This window comes from Pristiophorus japonicus, chromosome 7 (genome assembly GCF_044704955.1).
Source record: "Pristiophorus japonicus isolate sPriJap1 chromosome 7, sPriJap1.hap1, whole genome shotgun sequence".
Lineage (NCBI taxonomy): Eukaryota > Metazoa > Chordata > Chondrichthyes > Pristiophoridae > Pristiophorus > Pristiophorus japonicus.
Genome location: NC_091983.1, coordinates 219858255 through 219877635, shown reverse-complemented (window position 1 = coordinate 219877635; position 19381 = coordinate 219858255). Strand labels below are relative to the sequence as shown.

At 44.3% G+C, this 19381-nt stretch overlaps 1 protein-coding gene across 1 annotated transcript in view; it reads right to left on the bottom strand.

Moving 5' to 3' along the window:
* Positions 1 to 19381, bottom strand: part of soul4 (heme-binding protein soul4) — a 72389-nt gene that overhangs the window by 14154 nt on the left and 38854 nt on the right. The window contains 2 exon segments of the mRNA XM_070884259.1: positions 670 to 686; positions 9385 to 9530. Coding sequence (XP_070740360.1) covers positions 670 to 686; positions 9385 to 9530 — 163 coding nt within the window.

The window sequence follows — 19381 nt, the reverse complement described above, 5'->3', positions numbered from 1 at the left end:
CCATCAGTCCCCATAGTCCGTACAGTTCCTTATTCAGTCTTCCTTTTTATGTTCCTCTGATTCCTTCTTCCCTTCCTCCTGCTCGGGTGCCCTTTTGCAAAGAGACGCATGGATCCATGTGGTTCTTTCCTTCACCTTGATTGCAGTATTAGTCGCCGCAAGACCTGGTATGGTCCTTCAAATCTTGGTTGTAGACTGCTTTTTCTTTTAAAGATTTTGATGTAAACGAATTCCCCGGGCTCCAGGTTATGACATTTCCCTTCTGCTGGTTTGACTTGAGCTTCTTTTACCTGCGAATGAAAGCTGGAAATACATTTGGTTAGTGCAATACAATAATTCAACATCTTTTCCTCCATTTTGTGGATGTCTATTTGTTTTGCAGTAAATGGTGCTGTAAAAGGTAGTCGTTGGGGACGTCCCATAACTATCTCATGCGGTGACAGGCCTGTTGTTCTGTTGGTTGCAGATCACATTACCATCAAAGCTAAGGGCAGCAGTTCTGTCCATTTTAGTCCAGTGTCATTGCATAATTTTGCCAGCTTATTTTTAGGCGTTCCATTATATCTTTCAACAAGTCCAGCTGATTGTGGATGATAACTGCAATGAAAACGTTGATTAATCTGTAAAGCTTTACACATTTCTCTTATAACAGTTCCCGTGAAATGTGACCCGTTATCACTAGAAAGCTTAGCAGGGATTCCGAAGCGCGGTATGATTTCTTTGAACAAACATTTAGCAACAGTAGTGGCATCGGCCTTTTTACATGGAAAGGCTTCAATCCATCTAGAGAACACATCTACAATAACTAATACATACTTGAATCCCATACACATAGGTAATTCACTAAAATCCATTTGTAAATGTACAAAAGGCCCCATTGGATTTGGGTGGGAGGCAGATTCTACTTTTTCCGTCTTACCCGGATTCATTTTCTGACAGGTAACACAATTTTCACAGATTTGTTTTGCAATTGCCGAAATACCTGGTGCATACCAGGTTGCCAAAATATAATCTGCCATTCCCCCTTTGCCTGCATGTGTGAATGTATGAACACATCAGGCAATCCATGGAAGTAAGGATTTAGGCGCCACCACACGACCGTCGTGGTGAACCCATATTCCTTCTGGATTTTTATAACATTGATCCTTCATCCAGGTCAACACCTCCTCCGTACTGGCCTGTGTCTGAAAGGCCAGCACATCATTAATAGTGGGTGGCGGATCTGAGCAATTATTTTTTCTTCGTGGAAACAATGACACCTGCATCCCCCCTTTTGACAGGGCTGCTGACTTAGCTGCATTATCAGCTCTGGTGTTCCCAAGTGTCACCTCATTCGACTGGCCTGTATGTGCTTGGCATTTGATAATGGCAAGTTTCAAGGGGCACTGAATGGCTTGCAGGAGATTTTCTACTTGTTCTGCATTTTTGATAGTGGTTCCTTAAGAAGTCAGGTACCCGCAAATTTTCCAAATTTGTCCATAGTCATGTGATACCCCAAAAGCATACCTGGAGTCAGTGTAGACATTAACTGTTTGTCCTTCAGCCAGAATATATGCTCGAGTTAACGCAAACAATTCGGCTTGTTGGACTGAAAGGACTCTGGAAGAGAGGCTGTTTCGACAACATTAAACTGGGTTACAATTGCATAAGCCGCTCTAGGTTGGCCCCTATCATTTCGTAAGGCTGATCCGCCAACATAGTACACTAGATCAGGGTTACACATTGGTACATCTGTTAAATTGATATGTGGTTTAATCACTAATTCGGTTACCATTTCACATGAATGGGGTTCGTTGGCTTCTTCCATGGAGAGTAGAGTGGCTGGATTTAAGGTAGTACATCTTTTGATGATAAGGTTCGGATTTGATAACAGTTCAACTTCATATTTAGTGGTTCTTGCAGAAGTTAGGTGTTGGTGGCACATTTAAGTAAGTAAAATCTCAACAGAGTGTGGGATGTATAGAATGGTTTGATGATTTAGAGTTATTGTGTGAGCCTGTTGTATAGCGTAATAAGCTGCTGCCAATGAAGGAAGACATCCTGGGTCTAGTTAGGCACTGAAATACGCAACCGGTCGCTGCCTGTCCCCATGTAACTGAGTCAAATCAGATTGTGCAAAACCCGACTTATGATGAACAAATAAGTTAAATGTCTTAGTGTAATCTGGTAATCCCAAGGCTGGTGCTGAAGTGAGGGACTGCTTAAGATTCTGGAAAGCATTCCGGGACACTTCATTCCAAATCAACTTTTCTGGTAGTGAGGGCATGGACATGTCTAGCAATGGTCTAACGATCTTGGAATAACTCATAATACATTGCCTGCAATATCCTGACATGCCGAGGAAATGTTGCATTTCTCTCTTGGTTATTGGTAGTGGAGCAGCGCAGCTTGCTTTTACTCGGTCTTGTGTCAATTGTCTCGAATCTCTGACCAATTTGTGTCCGAGATACCGAACATTTTCTGAGACAAGTTGTAACTTCGCCTTTGACACTTTGTTTCCTTTCGAGGCCAAGGCTTTTAATAACACAAGAGAATCTGTTTCGCAGGCCAATTTGGAGGGTGAGTCGAGCAATAAGTCATCAACATACTACACAAGTGTAGAACCTGCTGTTAAAATTACATCTTCCAGATCCCTCTTTAAGCATTGTGATAGTAGGGCTTTCGGTAAATCCCTGCGGGAGTCTTGTCCTTTATACGTGAAGGCAAACAGGAATTGGGATTCTGGGTGAATGGGTACTGAGAAAAATGCTGAACACAGATCAATCACCGTATAATACGTTGAGTTTGCCGGAATACTGGTAAGTATAATCGCAGGGTTGGGTACCACCGGATAAGTTGGGAATACAGAATGATTCACGGCTCATAGGTCTTGGACAAATCTCCATTTGTCACTATTGGGCTTCTGAACTGGAAAAATCGGTGTGTTACACGGACTTCTAGTTGGAACTATTATTCCCTGTGCCAGCAGAGACGTAATGACTGGCTCGATACCTTGTTCTGCGGCTGGAGACAAGGGGTATTGGGGCTTCTTAGGGAGTGGGGCGGTTGAATTGATCGCGACCTTATATGGTTGTGCGGTGAGCATCCTTCCTACTTCATTAGTGTGTGTAGACCATAGTTGCTCTGGGACCTTAGCAAGAAGTTCTGCTGTACCTTGTTGCAATGGGAAGCTAGTGACCGAAAGCATCTTTTCTTCTAAGATCGCATCGAAATATATTTTCCGATTCAACTTGACAGAATAGCCTCCCCATGCCCCTCATGTTGCCCCAGAGTTCCATTAAGTGTGTGCCATTCCTCTTGTACTGGGGATCTTTGCATTCTCTTAACCATTCGTCCTAAATCCTGGGGTTTATGTGTGCCTGCAACCGCAAGGGTGCAGTGTGGAATGCTCCCTTTAACCCTTAACAAGATCTGATTGTGGGAGGATAATTCAACCCCTGTCGCTATTCCTTCAGGTCCGATAAAAATTTGTTCAATCATCAATTGATGTTTCTGGTGCAGGAATGGTTGATAAAAAATGTGTGTTGTAGCATCTGATCCAGTGTTGTCACAATACGCTGTGCTGTGTAGAGTTTCATGCCAATTTCCCAAGGTTTGAGATTTGAGGTAGTTTGTCACACACCAATATGAACCAACCAAATGGGATCGGGTTTTGCTTAGTGTAGGGTCCAAACTTTTCCAGGCATACAATATGGGTGTTGTGGGTTGAAGTAGTGGATATGCGCCACATTTATCGATGGGGACTTGAACTTCCATACCGGTTAGAGAACAGAGGATAGTGGCACTCATTTTACATAATAGGTCACGTCCACACAGATTTACTGAACCTCCTTAGACAGTAGGAATGAATGACTATCTTTGTAATCTTCTAATTGTACATTGACAAGGTCGGAGAAAAACATTTGCTGTGCGTGTCCAGATAGTCCAATCACTGAGGTTTGGTTAGTGGAGGTGGGAATTCCCTTCGTAGCCTTCCTTGAAAAGACCGAATGGGTGGCGCCAGTATCCACTAGGAATGGAATATCCCTTCCTTGTATTCGTATTTTTACTTCAGGTTCTCCTATGGCATTTAACGAAACGACGGGTAGCTGTTTGTTTGCAGCACTTGGATCTGCGGATTGGGCGTCATTAGTCATTATGTGGACAATTTGGTCGTTGGCCAAATTGCTTTTGATTCTGTGGTCCAAATGGATTTTGAACAGAGAAATTAGTCTGAGGTTTAGCATGTACCTGGATTTGAGTCGCATACGAGTTGGGTTATAGAGGGGGAGGAGGTGGTCTATTACCAGCCTGTTGAGTCCAATCATAATTTGGTTGTGGCTGGTTTGACGGACAATTTCTAGCCCAGTGTCCAGATTGGCCACAAATGTAACAGATGTCATCTTGTCCTCGCCCTGCACCTCCTCTCCCTCTTCCCCTGAAATTTCCTCCTCTGCCTCGCCCTTTACCCTGTGGAGGGCAGTAGGACGGTGTCACTGGGGCGGATGTTGTTGGGGCTGCTTGTTCCATAAACACAGTGACCTTGCTTTTAGATTCTCTATTTCGCTACTGTATGTCCTTTAACATAGATACAACCTTAGATAGCAATTCCTGTCACCATCCGAGACAAACTAGTTTCAAGGGATCTCTGAGTTTGGGTCGTAGCCCGTTTACCATGGCGCTGATCATGGGAGATTCTACCTCCTCTATTTTCATGCCTGAACATTGGTTCATGATCTCTCGCACTCTTTCTATATACTCAACATCCTCCTCCTTTCTTTGTGTAGTTTCCATAATTTTGGACCAATTCGTTTTCCTTGGGAACACCTGATGTAGGGCCTCCCAACATCTTCCCCAGAACCCCTCTCCTGGCTTCGTGCTGGGATCTGCATTGGGAGCCTCTCGATGGGTTTAAAATCTGTAAATTTTGTCTCTAATTCGGCAAATTTAATGTCCTTTAACCATGCTTTCAGTAAAATTTGACCATCTAATATACTGGGTTCATGGCACAAGATGATCACTTTTAACTGGTCTATGGCCTTTTCAATACTGGTTTTAGCATCTGCCAATCCACCTCCACAATTATTTTTAACTCACTTGGTGACCATGGTCGATAAATAGGAATTGGAGCCCCGTCAGGGAGTGGACTGGGGAAAAGTCTTATTGGGAATGCGGATGATGGCTCCAGGGCACTGGGCCCTTGTCCACAGTTATGACTTCGCATGCTGCCTGCAGGGCCATCATGGTATTGATTTCCTTGTGACGGATCTATTTCTCCTGCAGCCACACCTGCATTGTTGGGAGCGGGTGTTACCCCATTTCCCTGTGCTCCAGCCCGAGGATCGTCTCCTCCTTGTTGGCCTGGAGTGCCCCCCGGGTGTGGTCGATGGCTGTAGGGAGTCCAATTCTCGTCCCAGTCCTCATCCTCATCTTTTTCCCAACCCTTAGGGGCACTTGGTGAGTGTGCCTTTGTCTCTTTAGCGACCATAACAGATGGATGTTTACTCTGTCTAGGGCGATTCACCTGCTCTACTCGTTCATCCACCTGCTTTCTCCCTCTAGTACACTGCTTGCTAACCCTTAGACCCTTTTCGTGTCGTTCCTCAGCTTCCCTTTTCCAATCTCCAAACGCCGACCAATTTACTTTCTTTTTACCTCTTCTACCTGGGTCTCTGCCTATAAGGCATTTCTCTAGACATGTTATTCTCTCTAAATTAAATGAACCATCGGGTGGAAATGGCCTGTTTTCACCCTTAGTCCACTTTACCCATTTTCTTAGGTGGTCAATTGAAGACTGACCACAATTCTGGAGCATAAAATAGGCTGGTGTGCCCTTTGGTGGTGTTTTACTTGCTCCGGCACCCATTCTGGATGATTAAGATTTTCCACAGTTTCTGATCTCACAATCCTTTCGGCCAACCGAGTTCTCTACGCCCACTTCTCCTGGCAGTCACGTGGTCTGAAAAGGCTCTTAATTCAGGCTCAGTCTGGGTGTGTGAGAGATGTTTGCACGAACCAACCGTAGTTGATCAATCAGTTACCGTTTCTTTTCTCAATCCTTGCTTTCCTGAATCACAATTTTCCCGAATGACTCATCCTGTTTCCCTAATTGCAATGTTGCACAAAGATATTGAACACAACAGTATAACAAGGAAACTAGGGCAAACAATATTCACGCAAGTATACAAATCATAACCTTACTCTATCTAAACAAATAATCAATTCTCAGTCTGCGTTGTACGCCACTACAGATCGAGTCCTTAACTTATCCTAATAAAACTTATAAAACTTATGGTCCCATTACCTTAACTCTTATCACATAAGAACCGTTTTCCCAATCTTATCACATCAGAACCGTCGATCGATTGAGGATGAGGAAGTAGTGTCTCAAACGAACGTACTATGCTTAAACAAAGGGGACTGCAGTGGGATGAGGGCAGAGTTGGCTAAAGTAGACTGGAAACACAGACTAAACAGTGGCACAATTGAGGAACAGTGGAGGACTTTTAAGGAGCTTTTTCATAGTGCTCAACAAAAATATATTCCAGTGAAAAAGAAAGGCGGTAAGAGAAGGGATAACCAGCCGTGGATAACCAAGGAAATAAAGGAGATTATCCAATTAAAAACAAATGCGTATAAGGTGGCCAAGCTAAGTGGGAAACTGGAAGATTGGGAAAATTTTAAACGACAGCAAAGAATGACTAAGAAAGCAATAAAGAAAGGAAAGATAGACTACGAAAGTAAACTTGCGCAAAACATAAAAACAGATAGTAAAAGCTTTTACCGATATATAAAACGGAAAAGAGTGACTAAAGTAAATGTTGGTCCCTTAGAAGATGAGAAGGGGGATTTAATAATGGGAAATGTGGAAATGGCTGAGACCTTAAACAATTATTTTCCTTCGGTCTTCACAGTGGAAAACACAAAAACCATGCCAAAAATTGCTGGTCACGGGAATGTGGGAAGGGAGGACCTTGAGACAATCACTATCACTTGGGGGGTAGTGCTGGACAGGCTAATGGGACTCAAGGTAGACAAGTCCCCTGGACCTGATGAAATGCATCCCAGGGTATTAAAAGAGATGGCGGAAGTTATAGCAGATGCATTCGTTATAATCTACCAAAATTCTCTGGACTCTGGGGAGGTACCAGCGGATTGGAAAGCAGCTAATGTAACGCCTCTGTTTAAAAAAAGGGGCAGTAAAAAGGCAGGTAACGATAGGCCGGTTAGTTTAACATCTGTAGTGGGGAAAATGCTTGAAGCTATCATTAAGGAAGTAATAGCGGGACATCGAGATAGGAATAGTGCAATCAAGCAGACGCAACATGGATTCATGAAGGGGAAATCATGTTTAACTAATTTACTGGAATTCTTTGAGGATATAACGAGCATGGTGGATAGAGGTGTACCAATGGATGTGGTGTATTTAGATTTCCAAAAGGCATTCGATAAGGTGCCACACAAAAGGTTACTGCAGAAGATAAAGGTACGCGGAGTCAGAGGAAATGTATTAGCATGGATTGAGAATTGGCTGGCTAACAGAAAGCAGAAAGTCGGGATAAATGGGTCCTTTTCGGGTTGGAAATCGGTGGTTAGCGGTGTGCCACAGGGATCGGTGCTGGGACCACAACTGTTTACAATATACATGGATGACCTAGAAGAGGGGACAGAGTGTCGTGCAACAAAATTTGCAGATGACACAAAGATTAGTGGGAAAGCGGGTTGTGTAGAGGACACAGAGAGGCTGCAAAGAGATTTGGATAGGTTAAGCGAATGGGCTAAGGTTTGGCAGATGGAATACAATGTCGGAAAATGTGAGGTCATCCACCTTGGAAAAAAAAACAGTAAAAGGGAATATTATTTGAATGGGTAGAAATTACAACATGCTGCGTTGTAGAGGGACCTGGGGATCCTTATGCACGAATCCCAAAAAGTTAGTTTGCAGGTGCAGCAGGTAATCAGGAAGGCGAATGGAATGTTGGCCTTCATTGCGAGAGGGATGAAGTACAGAATCAGGGAGGTCCTGCTGCAACTGTACAGGGTATTGGTGAGGCCGCACCTGGAGTACTGCGTGCAGTTTTGGTCACCTTACTTAAGGAAAGATATACTAGCCTTGGAGTGGGTACAGAGACGATTCACTAGGCTGATTCCAGAGATGAGGGGGTTACCTTATGATGATAGATTGAGTAGACTGGGACTTTACTCGTTGGAGTTCAGAAGGATGAGGGGTGATCTTATAGAAACATTTAAAATCATGAAAGGGATAGACAAGATAGAGGCAGAGAGGTTGTTTCCACTGATCGAGGAGATTAGAACTAAGGGGCACAGCCTCAAAATACGGGGGAGACAATTTAAAACCGAGTTGAGAAGGAATTTCTTTTCCCAGAGGGTTGTGAATCTGTGGAATTCTCTGCCCAAGGAAGCAGTTGAGGCTAGCTCATTGAATGTATTCAAGTCACAGATAGATAGATTTTTAACCAATAAGGGAATAAAGGGTTATGGGGAGCGGGCGGGTAAGTGGAGCTGAGTCCACGGCCAGATCAGCCATGATCTTTTTGAATGGCGGAGCAGGCTCGAGGAGCTAGATGGCCTACTCCTGTTCCTAATTCTTATGTTCTTATGTTTATGCAAACAGACTATCTATTGCAGAAATTTCTAGAAGGACCAGGACTCCATTTTGTTTTATACCAAAAAAGGTACAAAATACAGTGTGATACAGCTTAGATAAGAATACATTTCCACATTACACTCCATCCCTTCATCTAGATCATTAATATAGATTGTAAATAGCTGAGGCTCCAGCACTGATCCTTGCGGCAACCCACTAGTAACAGCCTGCCAACCTGAAAAAGACCCATTTATTCCTACTCTGTTTTCTGTCCATGAACTAATCCTCTCTCCATGCTAATACATTATCTCCAATCCCATGATCCCTTATCTTGTGCAATAACCTTTTATGTGGCACCTTATCAAATGCCTTTTGGAAATCCAAATATACTACAGCCACTGGTTCCCCTTTATCTACTCTGCTACTTACATCCTCAAAAAACTCTGATAAATTTGTCAAACACGATTTCCCTTTCATAAACCCATGTTGACTCTGCCTAATCATGTTATGGTTTTTTTAAGTGCCCTGATACCACTTCCTCAACAATGAATTTCAGTATTTTCCCGATTGATGTCAGGCTCACTGGCCTGCAGTTCCCTGTTTTCTCTTTCCCTCCCTTCTTGAATAGTGGGGTTACATTTGCTACCTTCCAATCTGCTGGGATCGTTCTATAATCTGGGGAATTTTGGAAGATCAAAACCAATGCAGCCGCCTCTTTTAAAACCCTAGGATATAGGCCATCAGGTCCAGGGGATTTGTTGGCTATTACATGATTTTCAAGAGCCACCCTGGTCCACCTACCTTGTGAATTTTCACTACAGATGTAACGCATCAGTTTCATGAATGCCATGGAAATGCTTTGTTCATATAGTTTTTCTGACTTGATTACATGAGCCCATTTCCCAGCAGGGTACAAGCATTCCTCATAAATGATTTAATTGCACTGCAAGATAAAAAAAATGAAATCATGCATTTGGTTATATCATTTGACATTTAAACAGGGAATTTAAAAAAAATTATTCCGAGAATGTGGGCGTCGCTGGCAAGGTCAGCATTTATTGCCCATCCCTCATTGTCCTCGAGTAGGTGGTGGTGAACTGTTGCAGTCCATGTGGTGAAGGTACTCCCATAGTGCTGTTAGGGACAGAGTTCCAGGATTTTGACCCAGCGACTATAAAGGAATGGCGATATATTTCCAAGTCATGATAGTGTGTGACTTGGAGGGGAACTTGGAGGTGATGGTGTTCCCATGCACCTGCTGCCCTTGTCCTTCTAGGTGGTAGAGGTTGTGGGTTTGGGAGGTGCTGTCGAAGAAGCCTTGGCGAGTTGCTGCAGTGCATCTTGTAGATGGTAAACACTGTAGCCACAGTATGCCGATGGTGGAGGGAATGAATATTTTAAAGGTGGTGCAAGGGTGCCAATCAAGTGGGCTGCTTTGTCCAGGATGGTGTTGAGCTTCTTGAGTGTTGTTGGAGCGGCACTCATCCAGGCAAGTGGAAAGGCTTTGGGGAGTCAGAAGGTGAGAAACTCACTGCAGAATACATAGCCTCTGACCTCCTCTTGTGGCCGTAGTATTTATGTTGCTGATCCAGTTAAGTTTCTGGCCAATGGTGACCCCATGTTGATGTTGGGGGAATTCAGCGATGATAATACCGTTGATGGGGTGATGATTAGACACTCATTTTTGGAGATAGTCATTGCCTGGAACATGTGTGGCACGAATGTTGCTTTCCACTTATCAGCCCAAGGCTGAATGTTGTCCAGGTCTTGCTGCATGTGGGTATAAACTGCTTTGTTATCTGTAGAGTTGCGAAGAGGAACTGAACACTGCAATCATCAGCAAACTTCAGACCTTATGATGGAGGGAAGGTCATTAATGAAGCAGCTGAAGATGGTTGGGCCTCGGACACTTACCAGAGGAACTCCTGCAGCGATGACCTGGGGCTGAGATGATTGGCCTCCAACAACCACAACCATCTTCCTTTGTGCTTGGTATGACTCGGCACTCTGGCTGAAGATGGCTGCAAATGCTTCAGCCTTGTCTTCTACACTCGAGTGCTGGGCTCCATCATTGAGGATGGGGACGTTTATGAAATCTCCTCCTCCAGTCAGTTGTTTAATGGTCCACCACCATTCACGACTAGATGTGGCATGATTGCAGAAATTTTATCTGATCCATTGGTTGTAGGATCACTTAGCTCTGTCTATAGCATGCTAATTCCATTTAGCATTCATGTAGTCCTGTGTTGCAGCTCCCCAGGTTGGCACCTCATTTTTAGGTACGCCACGTGCTTCTCCTGGCATGCTTTTCTACAATCCTCACTGACCAGGGTTGGTCGCCTGACTTGATGTTAATGGCAGAGTGAGGGATATGCCAGGCCATGAGGTTACAGATTGTGGTGGAATACAGTTCTGCTGCTGCTGATGGCCCACAGTGCCTCATTGATGCCCAGTTTTGAGCTGCTAGATCTGTTCTGAATCTATCCCATTTAGCACGGTGATAGAGCTACACAACACAATGGAGAGTGTCCTCAGTGTGAAGATGGGACTTCATCGACACAAGGACTGTGCGGTGATCACTACTACCAATACTGTGAAGACAGCAGCCAGGAGATAAAAGCAGCTAGCTGGGAGCAGTGCGAATGAACCTGTAAAGGGCAAAAAATAAAATCAAAGTGTGATGTCACAAGAAAGCAGGTAAATGATTGGCTGGTGAGTATTTCCTTATTTCTCTCTTTTTTTCTAAACTTGGGCATTGGTTTAAAGTAAGAGCCATGATTACAGATTAAAAATTATACATAATTGAAATTTTAAAACTTGAAAATCTAATTAAATAAAATGCAATACAGATGACAGCGCAGGTGATGTGTTACAGCTGCAGCATGCAGGAGCTGGTGGACACCAGTGTGATCCATAGTGACCACATCTGCAGTAAATGTTGGCTGCTCGAGGAACTTCGGCTCAGAGTTGATGATCTGGAGTTTGAGCTTCAGTTACTGTGATACATCAGGGAGGGAGGGGGAGAGTAACTTCGACACTGTGTTCCAGGAGCCAGTCACACCCCTTAGATTAAATAATTCAAATTTGGTCCATGGTCAGGGACAGGAAGGTGAGACTATGTGTGAGGCAGGTATGCGGATCCAGAAGGTAGCATTGGAGGAACCTCAGCCCTTGTCCAGTACAGGTACAACCTCCGAAATCCGAAAACTTCGGGACAGAGGCCATTCCGGTTTTTGGGCTTTTCCGGATTTCGGAACAGAAATCTGATGTCCAGAACCCAGAGACCTCTGGGCCGAGTTTCGGGTATTTCCGAATTTCGGAGACAAAATCCGAAGTCCTGAATCTGGAAACTCCTGGGCTGAGTATGACACTATAAGAAGGTTGGAGTGGGGAGGGTTGGGAAGGGGAGATTGATTTTGATTTAACAATGGATACTTACGATCGCTACTATGGGCCGGAAATTCACCAACCTTGCGCCTAGCGGTTTTTAAATACCGCTGAAAAGCGGACCGCCGGCATGCAAAACTGAAAATAGCACTTTTGCCTTAATTTTGACTTTTGCCGCACCCGTATTCTGGGCGGAAAAAAAAACACCCGAGAAAAACCTGCGTTGCAGCCCCAATAACAGCGGTAGGTATGAAGACCTGCAAAAAAGGTAAGTTAAAGTTTTTATTTTTTAATTCTTTTTCAGCGATTCAATAGTTAAGTGTCTTGTGAAAGTTTTGTGATTTATTTATTTTTTACATTTTTTTTTATGTTTTCCTCTCTCCCAAGGCCTCAATCACAGCGGTAATCAGCCTCGGACTAAAGTTGGCGAGGACAGTGGTTTCTGCTGCGAATCCTCATGCAATGCCAATTTTTACTGCTGGGCGCATTTTCTAACAAAACTTAGGCCTTTAAAAAAATAACAGAGTGATTCGTGGTATTTTTGGCAAAAAAATGCCAAAAGAATACCGTGATCACCAAACAATGGATTTCCAGCCCTTTGAATGCAATAAGTGCTTGTATGCAAACTTCACTGATGGGAACGTCTACTCTTAGATTATCTAGTCAAGTTCCTTTTTTTTTTATATAGGGGACTGATAAGTTGAAACACCTCTAGATTAGGTTAAAAATAGGTGGACTACCGTCTCACTTCTACTGTCAGTATCGCGTGTTTCTGGCCGATAACCAGCTCCTCAACACTTCTGGAACTGTGCCTCAGGAAAGATGGGCAGTTTTGGACGTCTTGAGATCGGGAAAGCTGCAATATGGGAAAGATTTTGGGTGATGGGGGGGAAATGGGGGCAGTAATTGTACAGTATTGTGTAAGCGTTCTGGTTGAGTTGAAATGAATTTAATTTGATCAAGAGGAATTTGGCTATATCGGTATGGACTGATTATGTAGCGAGGCGCCGTTAAAAAAAAGTCAGGATTTCGGAACATATTTCCGGATTTAGGACGACCCCGCCACCGATCAGCACGACGTCCGGATTTTAGAACATTCCAGTATTTGGAACTCCGGATTTGGGAGGTTGCACCTGTATGAGGTTCCTACTCCCTGTGTGGACGAGAGCAAGGACTGCAGGAAAGATGCGCAAACTGACCACAGCACCATGGTACAGGGGACAATTCAAGTTGGGGGAGTAAAAAGGAACATCGTCATGGTAAGGGACATTATAGCTAGGGGGATAGATAGTGTTCTCTGCAGCCGAGAACGTGAATCCCGAAGGCTGTGTTGCCCGCCCTCTGCCAAGGTTAAGGACATCTCCTTGGCTGGAGAGGAACTTGGAGTGGGAGGGGAAAGATTCAGTTATCGTGGTCCATGTAGGTATGTCCTTTTGCAGATTTTTTGTGTCCTCATTGTGTCCACATTGCTTTTCCTCCCATCTCTGTATCGTCAGCAAACTTGGCTACATTACACTCAGTCCCTTCTTCCAAGTCGTTAATATAGATTGTAAATAGTTGGGGTCCCAGCACTGATCCCTGCGGCACCGCACTAGTTACTGATTGCCAACCTGAGAATGAACCATTTATCCAGACTCTCTGTTTTCTGTTAGTTAGCCAATCCTCTATCCATGCTAATATAGTACCCCCAACCCCATGAACTTTTATCTTGTGCAGTAACCTTATATGTGGCACCTTGTCAAATGCCTTCTTAAAGTCCAAATACACCACATCCACTGGTTCCCCTTTATCCACCCTGTTCGTTATATCCTTAAAGAATTCCAGCAAATTTGTCAAACATGACTTCCCCTTCATAAATCCATGCTGACTCTGCCTGACCGAATTATGCTTTTCCAAATGTCCTGCTGCGGCTTCTTTAATAATGGACTCCAATATTTTCCCAACCACAGATGTTAGGCTAACTGGTCTATAGTTTCTTGCTTTTTGTCTGCTTCCTTTTTTTAAATAGGGGCGTTACATTTGCAGTTTTCCAATCTCCTGGGACCTCCCCAGAATCCAGAGAATTTGGGTAAATTACAATCAATGCATCCACAATCCCTGCTGCTACTTCTCTTAAGACCCTTGGATGCATGCCATCAGGTGCAGGGCATTTAGCTGCCTTTAGTCCCATTATCTTACTGAGTACCACCTCCTTAGCCATCAGGTCCAGGGGATTTATCCGCCTCTCAGGATAAGGAGTCGGCCATTTACACTGTGATGAGAAGGAATTTCTTCACTCAAAAGGGTTGTGAATCTTTGGAATTCTCTCCCCCAAAGGGCTGTGGATGCTGAGTCATTGAGTATATTCAAGGCTGAGATAGACAGATTTTTGGAGACTTGGAAATCGAGGGATAAGGGATCAGGTGGAAAGTGGAGTTGAGGTCAATGATCAGCCATGATCTTAGTGACTGGCGAAGCAAGCTCGAGGGGCCGTATTGCCTCCTCCTGCTCCTAATTCTTGTGTTCTAACAGATCCCCCCTGCCCCAGAATTGGTCCGAATGCCCCAGGAATCTGAAGTCCTCTATCCTACACCATTTTTATGGCCACACATTAATCTATTTTATCCTACTATTACTATACTCACTAGTGATTGGCACTGGGAATAATCTAGAGATTGCTACCTTTTGAGGTCCTGCTTTTTAACTTCCTCCCTAGCTCTTGAAACTCTAACTGTAGGACCTCAACTCTTTTCATTCATATGTCATTGGTTCCCTCATGGACCACGACTGTTGGCTGTTCCTCTCCCCCGACCTCAGTGATGACTCCCTGGTGCCAGAGTAAAGGACAACACACCATGCGGGACTCACATCAACAGTTGCAGAAGCGCCTGTCTATCCGCCTGACTATAACCACTGCATTCCTACACTTAGCTGTGCAGTCCTTTCCACACGCTACCATGCTCCTGACTGCATGCCATCAAGCTATCGTCGTCCTTAATACTGAAAACTGATTCATGAGCAACACATTCCTGGAGGATTCCTGCACTGCCTGCCTCTTCCTATCCTACCGGTTGGCCACACACTTTTTGTATTGGGCTCTCGATGACTGTGGGGTGACCATCTCCTGGAATATACGATCCAGAAAATTCTCAGCCTCCTGTGTACCCTGGAGATGCTCCAGCCACTCAAGCTCAAAAACTCTGAGCTCGAGCTTAAGCACATGGAGCACTTCCTGCACACATGGTCATCCAGGACAATTGAAGTGTCCTGGAGTTTTTTTTTATATGTTCATGAGATGTGTGTGTCACTGGCAAGGCCAGCATTTATTGCCGATCCATAATTTCCCTCGAGCGATTGGTGGTGAACTGTCTTCTTGAATTGCTGCAGTCTGTTTGGTGAAGGTACTCCCGTAGTGCAATTAGGGAGGGAATTCCAGGATTTTGACCAGCAACCATGAAGGAGTGGCAATATATTTCCAGGTCAGGATGGTGTGTGACTTGGTAGAAACTTGAAAGTAATGGTGTTCCCATGCGCCTGCTCCCTGTGTCCTTCTAGGTGCTAGAGGTTGTGGGTTTTGGAGGTGCTGTCGAAAAAGCCTTGGCAAGTTGCTGCAGCGCATCTTGTATATGGTACACACTGCAGCAGTGCGTCAGTGGTGGAAGGAGTGAATGTTTAAGGTGGTGGATGGTGTGCTAATCAAGTGGACTGCTTTGTCCTGAATGGTGTCGAGCTTCTTGAGTATTGTTAGAGCTGCACTCATTCAGGCAACTAGAGAGTATTCCATCACACTCCTGACTTGTGCCTTGGTGGAAAGGCTTTGGGAAGTCAGGATGTGAGACACTTGTCGCAGAATACCCAGCCTCTGACCTGCTCTTGCAGCCACAGTATTTATGTGGCTGTTCCAGTTAAGGTTCTGGTCAATGGTGACCCCCCCAGGATGTTGATGGTGAGGGATTCAGGATGGTAATGCCGTTCAATGTCAAGGTGCGGTGGTTCGACTCTCGCTTGTTGGATATAGTTATTGCCTGGCACTTGTATGGCACGAATATTACTTTCCACTTATCCGTCCAAGGCTGAATGTCATCCAGGTCTTGCTGCATGCGGGCATGGACTGCTTTATTATCTGAGGAGTTGTGAATGGAACTGAACACGCCAATCATCAGCCAACATCCCCACTTCTGAACTTATGATGGAGGGAAGGTAATTGGTAAGCAGCTGAAGATGGTTGGGCCTTGGACACTGCCCTGAGGAACTCCTGCAGCGATGTCCTGGTGCTGTGATGATTGACCTCTAACAACCACAACCTTTGTGCTAGGTATGACTCCAGTTTTACCCCTGATTCGCAATGACTTCAATTTTACGAGGGCTCCTTGATGGCACTCTCTGTCCAATGCTGCCTTGATGTAAAGGACAGTTATTTTCACTTCACCTCTGGAATTCAACTCTTTCATGTTTGGACCAAGGTCTGGAGCCAAGTAGTTGAGCATTGGTGAGCAGTATATTGGTGAGTAAGTGCTGCTTATCGACGACATCTTCCCATACTTTGCTGATGTTTAGCATGCATGTAGTCCTGTATTGCAGCTTCCCTAGGTTGGTATCTCATTTTTAGGTACACCTGGTGCTGCTCCTGGCATGCTCTTCTACACTCCTCATTGAATCAGATTTGGTCCCCTGACTTCATGGAAATGGTAGAGTGAGGGATATGTGGGGCCATGAAGTTACTTAATGTGGTGGAATACAATTCTGCTGCTGCCGCTGGCCCACAGCGCTGAATGAATGCTCAGTTTTGAGATGCTAGATCTGTTCCGAATCTATCGCATTTAGGACGGCAGCAGTGCCACACAACATGACAATCAGTTTGAAGACAGGACTTTGTCTCCACAAGGACTGTGCGGTGATCACTGCTACAAATACTATCATGGACAGATGCATCTGTGACAGGTAGAATGGTGAGGACGAGGTCAAGTAGGTCTCTCGTGTTGGTTTTTTCACTATTTGCTGCAAGCCCAGTCTGGCACCTATGTCCTTCAGGACTCTGCCAGCTCGGGAAGTAGTGGTGCTACCGAGCCACTCTTGGTGATGGACCACCCAAAGTACATTCTGTGTCCTTGCGATCCTCAGTGCTTCTTCCAAGTGGTGTGCAACATGAAGGAGTACTGATTCATTAGCTGAGAGAGGGCAGCAGGTGGTAATCAGCAGGAGGTTTCCTTGCGCATTCTTGACCTGATGCCAAGAGACTTCATAGTGTCTAGATGGTGCAGGAATTACAAGCAAGGGATTTCAGCTGTCCCTCCATTCGATTTAGAGTCTGCTTATAAATAACACAACAGGCATATGTATTATATGTTTTATCTTCACACGCCTTTAACTCCACTTATTATTTCTTTATTTCATATTTACGTGAACCAGATTTAATACAATATCAGCTCCCTTTAGTGTTAGTATCCCCTATTTAGTTTATTTTATCCCCTTAGCTACTTATCCTAAATGCTTATCCTAAATAGTTATTTGTTTGTTAGTTTGCAATACTTTTTCTCAAACAACTTGAATCATGAGAGATCTGGATCAAATCAGTTAGTAATTAATTAATTTCTCTGATTATTACTTCCTTTTTCCCTTTTGGTATTTATTTATTTACCCTTTTGGAAGAGTTATTTCTCAATCAATGATAACCACTACAATTATCAGCGTGTACTGACCTACCTTAGTTTTCACGGGTTCCTCTTTAATTCCTCCTTAATTAATTAAATAAAATACATTAGAGATGGCAGGGGAGGTGATGTGTTACTGCTGCAGCATGTTGGAGCTGGTGGACACTATTGAGGTCCACAGCGACCACATCTGCAGTAAGTATTGGCTGCTCGAGGAACTTCGGCTCCATGTTGATGATCTGGAGTCCAAGCTTCAAACATTGCGACACATCAGGGAGCGGGAGAGTTACCTGAATGCTGTGTTCCAGCAGAGAGTCACACTCCTTAAGTTAAATAATTCAAATTTGGTCCGTGGTCAGGGACAGGTGTGTGTTACTACGAATGAGGCAGGAATGGGGACCCAGGATGTAGTGATGGAGGAGCCACAGCCCCTGCAATTTCTAACAGGTATGAGGTTTTTGTTCCCTGTGTGGACGAGAGCAAGGAGTGCAGGGAGGATGAGCAAACTGACCACAGCACCATGGTACAGGGGGCCATTCAAGTTGGGGGAGTAAAAAGAAATGTGGTAATGGTAGGGGACAGCATAAATATGGGGATAGATACTGTTCTCTGCAGCCGAGAGCATGAGTCCCGAAGGCTGTGTTGCCTGCCCAGTGCCAGGGTTAAGGACATCTCCTCTGGGCTGGAGAGGAACTTGTAGTGGGAGGGGAAAGATCCAGTTGTCGTGGTCCACGTGGGTACTAATGACATAGGTAGGACAAAGAAAGAAGTTCTGCTGAGGGAGTATGAGCAGCTAGGGGCTAAATTAAAAAACAGAACCACAAAGGTAATAATCTCTGGATTACTACCTGAGCTACGAGCAAATTTGCATAGGGTAAATAAGATCAGAGAGATGAATGCATGGTTCAAAGATTGGTGTCGGAGAATGGGTTTCAATTCATGGGGCTCTGGCACCAGTACTGGGATAGGAAGGAGCTGTTCCGTCCAGACGGGCTTCACTTGAACCAGGCTGGGGCCAGTGTCCTGGCAAATTGAATAGCTAGGGCTGTAGATAGGGCTTTAAACTAAATAGTGGGCAAGAGGGATTCGGTGAGCAGAAATTTAAAAAGTCAATGAGAAAGAAGACAAAAGTGCTTGGTAGCGATAGGAGTAATGATAACCAGAGTGCGACAAGAAGGGACAGAGCGTATACATACATAAGACAAAATTAAAAGCTTTATATCTGAACTCATGCAGCATTCGTAGGAAGGTAGATGAGTTGACGGCACAAATAGAAATAAATCAGTATGAGCTGATTGCCATTACAGAGACGTGGTTGCAAGGTGACCAAAGATGGGAACTGAATATTCAAGGGTATTTGCCATTTTGTAAGGTTAGGCAGAAAGGATAAGGAGGTGGAGTAGCTCTGTTAATAAGGGATGAGATCAGTGCAGTAGTGAGAAATGATATTAGCTCAGAAGATTAAGATGTAGAATCAGTTTGGGTGGAGATAAGAAATAATAAGAAAAAGTCACTAGTGAGAGCAGTCTACAGGCCTCCTAACAGTAGCCACACTGTAGGACAGAGTATAAATCAAGAAATAATGGAGGCTTGTAAGAAAGGTACGGCAATAAGCATGGGCGATTTTAATCTTCATGTTCATTGGACAAATCAAATTGGCAAAGACAGCCTTGAGAAAAAGTTCATAGAGTGTATGCGGAATGGTTTCTTGGAAAAATACGTTGTGGAACCAACCAGGGAGCAGACTATTTTAGATCTGGTAATGTATAATGAGTCT